Here is a 12,077-nt window from a genome sequence, read left to right as displayed (position 1 = left end):
CCTTACAACAGCAGGGCTGTAAACGTTCCTCCACCACTTTGTGGTCTGTGCAGCATCCAGCAACGGTTTACAGGATGCTGGATTTTAAACCATATTCTTGTAGAAGAGCCTTGGCTAGCCTTCCCTCTAATGCGACAAAGCCTTTTAAAGGAACCATGAATTGGTTCTGAATTCCCCAATGGGTTTTAGTGGGGTGGCAGGGTTTGAAACTTCAGATTTACTGATGACAGAGCAGAAGAATCCACTCTTCACCTTCTCACTGGCTTTGTGTTCATAATGAAATAGTGTGGGCTTGTGCGCAGGGAGGAGTTCACTTTGTCAGCACCTCTTCAGCTTCCTCCCCCTGACCGAAACATCCAAGGGGGCACATACCCCAAGACAAACTCCCCAGCAGAACTGAAGGAATGGCAACCCAGCTGGCCTGATGGGGGAAATTTCAAAACCAAAATGTCTCTTAAATAAGCTTCTTTAATTATTATCATCATCTGTTTATTTATACAAATATAAAATATATTTATATAGATTTATATAATATAGATTTGTTGCTTTGGTGGCTCTTTTCATTTACAGACGTACTGGTCGACGATCTCTGTGCACTTTTTACACTTGACGTAACAGCACCAATGGAACTTGCAGTGGCAACGCTCCACCTGGACGCTCTTGAACTGGTCATAACCCCGTCCGCAGCACATCAGCTCACACCCATCCATACCCTCCGAGGTCTTGTTGCACAGTCGGCCCTGAGTGCCCAGCGAGCCAGTGGTCTCATTGCGCAGGCAATAGTCTGGGCTGGGGTCGACATAGACCAGATCCTCTTGCGTCGGCATGTTGAAACGATTGTTCACCAGCTCCAGCTTGCCCTTGCGGCTGATCCTCATGGCAGCGGCGCTGTCGTACTTCTCCTTCAGCAGGTCACCCACCTTGCGGAAATCAGCCAGTTGCAGCCAGCAGGTCTTGAGGCTGCAGGAGCCCGACACACCGTGGCACTTGCAGGCCACGTCCGCCAGCTTGTACACAGCCTGCGGGAAGAGAAATGCAATCAGGCAAAGCTGTGTTTATTCTTGCTGGGCTGGCAGCTGGCTTAATTACAACGAATTCATCATGTTTTCATAACCGCTTTGATTATCCCCCCCTCCGTGTCTGTTGTTTTGCCCTTCAGAGGAGACAAAAGTCTCCTCTTCCTCCTATTGCGACTGCTGTGTGTTCTTGTTCACTAAATATTTCTATTTCTGGTTACATTGCCTCCAAACATGACTTCCCCACCCCACCTTCTTTTCCCTTGGCAAGATTTCTGACCTGATGGCAGGGTCAACAGCCAGAAAGAAGGGGAAGAGTCCTCTCTGCATGGACTCTGGAAATTCCCCCAGTCTGTATCGCATGTTTTTCCATTCAGAGCTGCGAAAAGGGAACACCTGGGAACCTGCCCATTTCCTACTACCCACGCCAGGAACTGACACTATCGTTGCAGGGATACATCTGCATCCTTTTGAAATAAATCCACAGCCCCACACCCTTTCCCTCCGTCTCTACCGAGAGGAGCTCGTTCAGGAGTGGCTTCCAGGGGCGTCATCGCTTTCCAGAGAGGAGCAAGCAGGGGGTGACAGTGGGGGGAACGATGGACACCTCTACCGTGGAGCAGAGCAGGTCACCCCTGCTCGAGGTGCCACCACCTTCCAGAGCAGGGACGAGCTGCGAGCCCCAACTACAAACCTGCGCCACCTTGTGTCCAGACACTTCCCTACGCCAACGGGACTGTCTCCAGGCAGAAGAGCCTACGCTTTGAACAGCAAACACAAGCATTCGCTTCCAAGGTACTTTCAGCTCTGTTTTCAGGAGTCTGCGGAGGATGTGGATGCAGACTGCTGAAAATCTGGCATCAAAATTAACAAAGTCGTGAAAATTCAGGACAGTGTGAGTGATAAACCCTAAGCAGAGCAAGTACGTGATGTAAAGGATAGAGGCGGTTACTCTCCTCCTTCCCACATCAGCTGGGAGGAGCGAAAGAGAGATATTGAAAAATATTCTAGAATAACAAAGCTCGAAATAAATTGAATATGCAGCCTGGGTTTGTTCTTTCCAAAAATTTCAGCAGCAGGTACAAAACTGCACCCTACACAAGAACCTGGCAGCACTCACAGGCAGTGTCAGTTTGCAAAGCAAAGAGCTGGCATCCCCACATAATCAGAACTATGCTGCATTATGGTAGCTTATCCCTCCCAGTCCCGCTCCTCATGCTCTCACCAGCACGCTCACATCTGCTTTCCCGTGACCATCCTGCACTCTGCACGTTTGCAGGGAAGCGCCTCTGCCAGGCACCAGGGGCCAAGCAGAGCTATCTGGCATCAGCTGCAGAAATCACCACCAGCTCTATCTGGTGGGGGAGATCAAGGAACGCGACAAAAAAGCCCTAGGATGGAGAAAGAAGAAAAACCCTTCTGAAGGAGACGGTGATGTCTTCTAGCCAGGCTTGCTGAAGAAAGCAGCCGAACACTTCTTTTCTGCCTTGCTCACTGCCACAGCAGAAAGCTTCCCAGCTCTCCGCATTCAAGTGCCAAGGAGTAGGTGTTAAAGGCAATCAAGCATACTGCAAGCAAAACCTTCTGCCTAAGACTATGTTCTGGACCAGCAGCAAGAGGTCAGTTATCCTACAATAACTGGTTGCTCCTTGTCTAACTAACATCTAGTGCTTTTTACAGCTAGTAAAGATTCAATTTGGCTTAATGGCTAAATCACATGGAAGCCAATCCACCTCCCAAGAAAGTCAATGGAGTGAGTCCTTAAAACAGAGAAGCTTTAGTTCTGCTCCTTGGAGCTCAATTTACTGAGTCAATCCTTCACAGTGCAATGTAACAGCTACAGGCTGGGAGTTAAGCACTTGTCTTGGATCAGACTACAACTGCAGAGGACCAACCACACTGTTACTTAAGGATTCCTGCTGTACTATAACCAGACAGAGCTATAGCCGAATTTCCCGAACCCTAGACACTTACTATATCCTCACTGCATTGCCAGCCTGCTCGTTATAAGCTTGTGTTAGCACTTTTGGGTTATGGTTCTGTCAAGTCCCAGGCCACTCATGGCTCCCTTGCCCTTGCATGTGTTTTTATAAAGTATTACGATTCTTCCTAATCCTGGGCTTTGTTCCTTTAGAAAAACACTGCAACTCGATCCCTCTCAGTTACTGTCATGGGACTGAGTTTGCTCCGACTTGGCTTTAAGCGACTGATGCTCAAAACATCTGGCCAACGTGGGTAGTAGCTGTGCTGGGGAACACAAACGCTACCAGTTATCACAGGTAAGCAAGGCACCCACTCAGCCCCTCATAGCTCCCACTATCAACATCCTGCACAGGTAAACATAGATTCAGACACTAAACGGCTCTCCCACTCTCCCTCTTTGCTTCCTGGATGGGGAGAAAGCAAAGGAAATTTGAGAATTCCTCTCTGACTGGGCTCAGGTCAAGGTAAAGAATAACAGACCCTATATGCAATTCTGAGGGCAGGGTCTGATCGATGGCCATGCCACTTAACACAGGTTGTAAATGCCTCTTAATGGAAAGGCTTAAAACTCCCTCCCATAAGCCCAAGTTCTTTTCCAATTCTTTTCTTGCAAGAATGGGAATGGGAAGAGAATTAATGGGGTATTCCTATGTGGTCAATTAGCCAGACCCCCTTTGAGGCTCTCCTGGCACTGACTCAAGTGACTGATGACTGAAGCCTGCCATATGCTGACTGGGTAAACAGTGCAGAAGGACTGACCACCGCAGTCCACCAGATAGGGCAATAGATAAGGAATCAGGGGAAATAACAGAGGGTAATGGAAACCAACTGGAGGAAAAAGACAGATGGAAGGAAAGGATACACTGAGATAACAGACAAAGACAAACAAACAAGGGCAATAAAGCCAGGAGCCGCCACCACAAGGACTCTGACATGCAGTGAAGGGATGATGGGGTCAGGACAGCCTGAAAAACAGAAGATCTCTGGTCCCCTCCGGTCCCTCTCAGCTCCTTCTGAGAACCGTGGAGAGAAGGGACAATCTTCTCTCCTGCCACCAGAGCTCCTCAGGGTTCAAGAAGAACTTTCTCACTCAGGAAACTGAGGGAGAGTATGTGCCAAATGTCTGCCTAGAAATCAGAAAACATCAACTGAAACACAAGCTGGGAAAGCGAGGCAGGGCTGTATGTGGGATGGCACCTGATGGCCACCTAGCAGCGCTCACTGCCATTTCTCCAGTACTCCTTTCTTTCAGTACCAACTTTCAGGAATGCGGAGTTACACATGCACCTTCCTACTTCCAAAACCAGAATCTCAGAAGTTTAGAATGCAGAACTAGATGGGACCTCCTCAGTTATTAAGTATGATCCCTTGCTATTGTAGGCATTGCTTCAAGTAACATTTTCTTTAAATGTAGAGTGCCCTTTTAAAAGCAATTAGATTTTCAGCCATGATTTTCCTGATCACTATTCCAAAGATAAAATAGCTTTTTCTAATTTCTAGCCTAAATGTATTCACTTTATGCCCATTTGCTATTGTGCCAAATTGGCCTTTTGCTTAAAAAGTACTTTTCCTTCCCTATTATTTCTCCCACTAACACAGACATCAGTCATATCCTCTCTCAACTTTCACTTTGCTAGGCTAAACATGGCAAGCTATTCTAGCCCACTTTCTTAAGAAAAGATTCCTACCCCTTGGGTCAGCCATAACAAGCCTTTTCTAGTCTGAGGTCATTTTGGGAATATGAGAACATATACTATTTTGGGGCCTCATGAGAGCTTAATCCAATAGCATTAGTATTCTCCCATGTTTTATGAAAAGACTTTCCCCAGCACATCATAGGATATTTACCACTTTCTGAGCCACATTACGTCTGCAGTCATCTGTAGATGACACGCTGCGACTCATTTCCTAATGACTGAAAATGTTTTCCATGCAAGACCTTAAACAATTGTCTTAATGTTGTTTTATTTATTTATTTGGATTCTGCTCTGTATTCAAAATATCTGCCACCTTTGCAGCATCAACAAATTTCATCAGCCCACTCCTAATTCTTATGTTGAGGCTGAGAAATGAAAGTGTTGGTCTTGAGGCAAGCCCTTGACGATCTCTGCTAATTAAGATCTGTTAAGATCAAGACATGTCCTTTGATACAGCTTACTGATATCTTTCCTTGAACCAGCTCCTTGTCCATCTCATAACTGCTGCATTTTTCCTTATCTTTCCTAACTTAACCAAGTGTTTCCCATGTGGGAAATATATCAAACGTCTCGCAGAAGCTCAGATAAACAAGACCTACCACATCTATTTTGGTTTTTAGGAAAACAATGATGTTCTAAATGATTGTGCGATTGGTCTTGGAGAAAATCTTCTCATCTGATTTCCCATTTTGCCTCTTCCTCTGAGACATCCTATCCCCAAGGTCCTCCTATAAACACTGCCAAGGTCACACTGCCCATGCTGCCAGGTAACAGCTCTTTCAGACAGCCAGGAAAGAAAGTGGGCACTCCCTGTGACTTGAGAGCTTTACGCTGCCTGAGTTTTGCGTCCACCTTGGTTGTGATGATTTCCATCTCTAGACTTTCTCCTTTGCACCCATACAGATATATTTCTAAGAACCAAATGTAAAGGCCTCCCTGGTGGAAAGGACCAAGTGGAAACTACCAGCTAAATACCATCTCGACCAGATAACCCTGAAGTAATGCCATCTCAGAGCAACCCCAGGTCTCATCTCTATCCATATCTTTTCATATTCATCTCCTTTCCTGATCTCGGCGTCTCATTCCTCACTACTCCCAAATCCTCATCCACTCAATCCAACCCAAACCCCCCCCTCATTTACTCCAGAGCACTCTATTCTGCTAATCCTTTGCTGCAACTTAACTCCCATGTGAATCATCTGACCTGATGCCAAACTCCACTCCATCAGCACTCTGCTGCATCACCTCATCTATCCTAGATCTGCTCACCCCAAATTTCAGTACTTGCCACTCAGCTCCTCTTCCTCTACCTGTCTGAACAAGACAGCCACCTCCTCATGCCTTCCTCACTGCCACCGGGCACCAGCACAACTGCCCACTGGGCCACTGCCAACTGTGACAGACCTTGCCAACCCTAGGGCATCCTGCCTGCCTTTCCCCACAAAGCACAGTCCCAGGGGGATTAAAAACTCTACACTGCGCACTCACTCCCCTAGGCAGAAGAGTTGAGGACAAAGACAGCTGCACTGGGCAGCAGACATACAGTACCCCTCCCCACAAGCAATGCCCCCCATTCTGACTTGAAGCACCAAATAAAGCATTTGTTTACTTTGGGGACAAAAATTGCTCTGTCTTTAGACTCAGCCGCATCACCACTGACTAGCAGACTCCTTTCGTCCCATCTCCTCCAACTTACAAAGTTTAAAAAACTTCCGCTGTTTATTTTATTACCCTTTGCAAGTTCTGACTCAGTGTGATTTTTTTACTGTTCTCACTTCATCTTTACACTTTTTGACCTCTAAAGACAGAGCTTTTCATTTTTTATTTGCTATCAGTTGTTTTTTTCCATTCTTAGTAGGCTCTTGGTCTATTCCTAACAGTTTCTCTATGGCAGTTATTCATTCAGTGAGGTCTGGATATTCTTCCTACAAGCTTTTTCCTCTTGCTTGGCATGCAGAATTGTAATGGCTTTAGCATCTTTGACTTGAAAAAGTTCCAGACCTCCTCCACATCAAGTTCCTCGGCTGCGTTTACTAACTGGCTCCCTTCTTTTATCAGAATTTGTTCTTTGAAATCCACAAGCTTAATTACACACTGGTTCATACTTCCATTTAATTTAATCTAAAATGACTTGTGTTCGTTTAATCTAAGGTTATTTCCTATGGCCATCTGCTCTACAGAGTCTACAAAAACCAAGCTTGAAATAACATTGTCTTGCCCTTCCAAAAGCTTTTGTCCAAGTCGTGTGTTAACTGGAGGGACAGAAATCGTCTTGAGAGCTTGACTACGGAGTCCAAAGAAGCACGGGCACTGCAGCATTCCAAGTACAGTTTAAACAACATTCTGCACTGTAGTGAAGGCAGGACATAACTGTATTTAGCTGCATCCTTAAAGCAGGACAAAGCTTTCTTCCATCTAAAACCATACCAACCTCTGAAATCACAGCTCAGTGAGATTCTTTTCCATCTGATAAAAATAACAAGAAAGGGCAGATTTTTACCCATGCTGTGGTGCAAATACCTTCTGATTTGATCTTCTAATACAGATGTTACTACAGTTCAACTGCTGCCTCAAACTATTGGCCATATTCTGCCTCTGGTTCCCTCAAGGCAATAGGACTGGCTGTTAAAAAGTCTCATAAATTACTAACTCCCTATTTTAGGCAGAATATTTATTTGTAGTAATCCAAGTTCATGACTCCAGTCATATAAGATGTTCAAACTGAATAATGCGAAGAAGAACATCACTTTCAGACCACTGAAAACTCCGTGGAGGAATGCCCCCCTATTTCTAAGCAAATGCAGACCCTCTGCCCTTCAAAGCCAAAAAAACCCCACCAACCTCAAATCAAAACCCACTGCATTCTGCAGCTTTCAAGCCCACAGTTTTCTACCTACTGCAAATTTACCCAATCTCATTTTGCAATAGAAGCATGGAGTATTTGCAATGCTTGACCCTGACACATTGATTTCACAATTAAATAAAACCCAACAAATACTGAGCAAATCATCTTCGGTGGCAAAATGAAGCCAAAATTACACACAAAAAACAGACTTACATGGGAAAGGGCAAGATAATTCAGTAACAATTAGAAATAAATAAGGCCAGAAAATTGATAAGTAAACTAAGGGTATAAGCTAAGAATGTGCAAAAGAGCAAGGTTAAGTACACTTACTAGGTTTTTTTTTAATATATATTAGAAATAAAATTAACCTTGGAAAAGCTCACTACTAGGGAAGAAAGATAAAAACTTTAAACACCCTGTGGAAAAGGCACAAATGTTCAAGTAAGCATTCCTGTTCTGTATTTGGCAAAAGGCAAGATTACATAGTTGTTTTGCATATGAACGATGCTACACCTTCCAGGGTTTTAATCACAGATCGAGGAATTTTCTCAAAAGTAAACGTGCATACACTGACCACATGCAAGGGGGCCAACTTCACCTACATTTACAGAATCAGAGAGACCAATACCAGAACCCATATGTCATTTGGGTACCCAGTTTCTTAAAGGATATGGGAAAACTTAAAAGGGGCACATTAAAGTGACACGAAAATTATTTGACGGTTGATGAGAACATCTGAAAGTGAGTCTTCAGTGCTCAGTCTAGTTCATCAAGAAAGAGTGGTGAATAAATTACAGTAGATAAATACTTCTATGTAGGGGAAATTCTGACTACTAAGGGGCTTTTGGGTCTAGCTGTAAAAGTTGGAAAAAGAGCTGATTGGAAGCCGATGCTAGATAAACTCAAATGATAATGAGGCCAAGTGTTGAAACAGGGTGATTAATGATGGTAGCATACTACAAAGGGAAGTGATGGATTCTCCATCCCTAGGGGCCTCCAAATCAAAACTCTGCATCGTTTCAGAAAATGTCTGTCACCTAGATACAAATTATTTATTTTGCCCAGTACCAAGGTAACTGAGCAAGACAGAAGTTTCAAAGATAGCCAGGCAGCCTGATTTGATGTTTGCTTCTGGCCTTATATTCACCAAAATTCACAATGGCAGTAGATATCAACAGATTTTCCTCTTCACCACCAGCCTGTCACTTTGGCAGCTCTGGGAGTCCAGTTTTTGAGACATAAATCTTGGAAGTGGACCGTGACAACATCTAGTTTAGCCAGGAAGGTCTTACGTGTCTGCACACGTGTGCCATACAGTATCTCAACAGACCCAAAAAATAGCAGTGGATGCCTGCCATTAAAATTGGAATATAATATTGTCAGTATTGTCTCCAGTATTCACAAAAATGCTGAAAATGTGATCAGACATCGTTTCAAGGGAGTTACTGGAGAATCATTGGGACTATCCCTTATCAAACCTCCAAGCAATTTGGTATCTGGCTGTCTCAAGCCTTCTAAACCTGCCTCTGAGAAAGTGGAAAGGATCAGCGTTTGTCTTACCCTGCGACCAGCCTCGTTGTTCTGCAAGTTCATCAGCATGCGAGCCTGCTCCTCTGAACCTCTCACATAGTTCTTCTCCCTCTCCTTGGCATCCACAAATTCCTTGGCAAAACGATACCCATACTCCACGTTATCCCCGCAGCCACCCCACAACCAGTCTCGGGGCAAGTCCTTGGGCCGGGCAGTCCGGCTGCAGCCACAGCTGGAGAGTTCTCCTTCCCGGCAAGCCCGGCTGATCGCATTCACCACCCCGGCAGCACTGACAGCATAGGTGAAAGCAGTCTCTCGGCTACCTGTCAGAGAGATGTGAGAAACAAATTAACAAGAGACAGATCTCATTTAACAAATGCAACACATAGCAAGTGAATGAGTTCCAGATAGTAGTATGTAGTAGGTACACCTAATCAACTGGAACAAAGGAATGGGTGGTCAAGCACAAGGACACCAAGCCATTCTGGTAGCAGGGGAACTATCCTAACACAGGCTTGTACCCTGGTTTTGTTTTCATTTCACAATAACAGCTTCAGCTAATTGACAGTCCAAAACTGGCAGTTTCTGTGTAACCAGGATGAAACCGAAATCTGATTCTTTGTCACGCACCAAGCAAGGGGCTGAGATTCCTGCTTTTGCCTGAAGGAATGTTCTTGAGAAGAGCATGTTCTTCATGAATTTGTAGGTGCTGCTCCTCAAGGGTTATTATTTTTATTTTACTTATGCTTGACCATTTTAAGAGCCCTAGAAACTCCAGGCCTTGCCCAAAAGAAACAGCAACACCATAGGAGGGACTGCTCAGCCTCCTTCCCCTCAGATAAACACTTCAGTATCCCCCTATTTTAACCTGAAGGAAACTCTCAAGCAGCAAGAGGGTTATTCAACTTGCTGAAACATAGCTGCTCCTTCAACCAGCGAATCTGTCAGTAATCACTGAGAATGACTAATGAGGTTAGGTCTGTGCAAAAGAAGCATTCTGGTTGAGCCAGGTATCACTCTGAAACAGTTTTTAATTAATAGGGACAAGCAGTCTTTATGGCACCTCATTTCATAGACCTTATTTTGGTCTATGTAAGGTCAGCTGAGAATTGTTTTGAGATAAACTGAAGGAAACCCTTTTGTACTCAAAAACATCAAAGCATAGGCTCTTTAAAAGAACTGTAGTGCTGGAGCAAGTAAAACTTTCCCATGTAGACAATAATAAATGAAAATACTTTCCATTAGCAGGTTTACTAGAGCCTGCCCTGCTTGGAGTGGATTCTCTATACCGCTTAGAGTTTGAGCCAAGCAGCTGGATCGGGTCTCCAGCTATGTATTCCTGGCAGCGATTCAGCCCCAATTTGACCGGGGCGCTTACGCAGCCAGAACACTGCATGAGGCCAAGCATGCTGCACCAGGAGTGCTGTGGGTCTGAAGGGGGTGAGAAGGAGAAAGAGGCAATCCACACCTGTGCTCTAACCACATGGAGTAATGAATAGCTAAACCGACACCTTTAGAGTCATTGTGTGCATCACCAAACTTTCAGGTGGCAAAGAGAACAACTGCCAAACCTTCACTGGAATAAGCAACCTGATTGTGAAGAGCTACCTACACCGAATCCCAGCAAGAGGTGACCCTCTAATGCTCTCAAGCAAATTTGAATGACTTCAGAGGGCAGATCCTCCAAGCACAGTTTGTCACCAGCCCACTGGCCTCTCAGTGCCAGCAGCTACCTCAGTGGGGCTGAGCTGATGCTTTTGGTATGCTCTTGTTCTAATTTGCATGTGCTGACAATCTGTAATTAATAGCAGCTTATCACCAGCTTAGTGGTAATGACCCACGACAAAGGCAAGGCCGTGAATGGCATCTACCCTTACAGAATAACTTGTGGGTATTTCTTCCCCCTCCCTCAAATGAGAGTTTAAGCTGAGGGCTTCTGCTCAGGAGTACAGCACAAAGCTGATAAAAAACTATGGGACACATAACAAAGAAGGAAAAGCTTTACTAGCAGGTCACAAGGAGAGGACTACATCCCTGCAACATGCCTTATCCTAGAAGTAAAGAGAGACTCCTAGTTAAGGAGATTCATTTGAGACTAGCCCATACGGACTTATGGTCATTTTTTAGCAAGCAAAATCCAGCTTTTACTCATCTAGTTTGTTCTACGTTATGGGTATTTTAAGGTAACGGGCCGATGTGCAGGTTTTGTCCCTACCAGTCTGTGCCTGGAGAGAGCCCTGCAGACACACCAATCATCCTGTTAAGTAAAGAGCTCCCTGCATCTATGGAGATAAAATTACATACAAGGAGAGGCCCTCCCACTGTTGCAGCTTATGCAACAGGGCCCGCATGGCTCCAGGTGCTTAGCATCCTTCCAGCCCTGTGGAGATCCCAGTACTGAAGGCAATGCCCAGATCTGCACTTTTACTGTCCATGTTTTAACCACCTCCACGTTTCAGATCTAGCAGCAGGACAACTCAGTGTGCAGCTCCCGGACCTGCATAAGCAAGTTAGGCTGCTGAGAGAGGCTGAAGCGAGTCATACTGAGGGCTGTTTTTTTTCCCCTCACTGTCCACAAAGCAGAAGAAACCACAGTGTTTGCTAGACTTAGGTTTGGAAGACTGTGGCTTGTTCTGGGAGGTGGGATTGGATGTATGCGTGTGAAACCCTGTGCTAATACAAAGCAAATTTGTAGCTGGCAATTGTGGGCTTATAAATCTTAGTTTTCTCTGCTCTCCTACCACACCTTCCAGCCCTGGCAGAGTATTTGGGTTTTTGCTCATTGCCTCAAAAGTCACTCTGGTTCCAGGCCACCGTGCCGTCATCCAGGGTGTTAGTTCTTAGATTTGTGCAAGCATGAACAGAGGCTCCAGAGACGGTCAGCAGCAACACACTCACAGCCTTTCTGCCCTCTCCCACGGCTCTGCTGAGCTCTCCGGAGCAGTGAGACAGAGACACCCCTCCCCGGGTAGCCGTGCCCCAGGGAGATGCTGGGGGCTGCGGTGC

General features: G+C 45.3%; 1 protein-coding gene across 1 annotated transcript in view; it reads right to left on the bottom strand.

Moving 5' to 3' along the window:
- Positions 1 to 448: 448 nt before the first annotated feature.
- Positions 449 to 12,077, bottom strand: part of WNT5B (Wnt family member 5B) — a 78,978-nt gene continuing 67,349 nt past the window's right edge. Inside the window, exons 4-5 of the mRNA XM_069861008.1 lie at positions 9,102 to 9,394; positions 449 to 1,019 (exon numbers count right to left, since the gene is read on the bottom strand). Of these exons, the coding sequence (XP_069717109.1) occupies positions 561 to 1,019; positions 9,102 to 9,394 (752 nt within the window). The 3' untranslated portion in view covers positions 449 to 560. The remainder of the gene's footprint in view (positions 1,020 to 9,101; positions 9,395 to 12,077) is intronic.

This window comes from Phaenicophaeus curvirostris, chromosome 1 (genome assembly GCF_032191515.1).
Source record: "Phaenicophaeus curvirostris isolate KB17595 chromosome 1, BPBGC_Pcur_1.0, whole genome shotgun sequence".
Taxonomy (NCBI): domain Eukaryota; kingdom Metazoa; phylum Chordata; class Aves; order Cuculiformes; family Cuculidae; genus Phaenicophaeus; species Phaenicophaeus curvirostris.
This window is presented reverse-complemented; position numbering and strand designations above follow the sequence as displayed.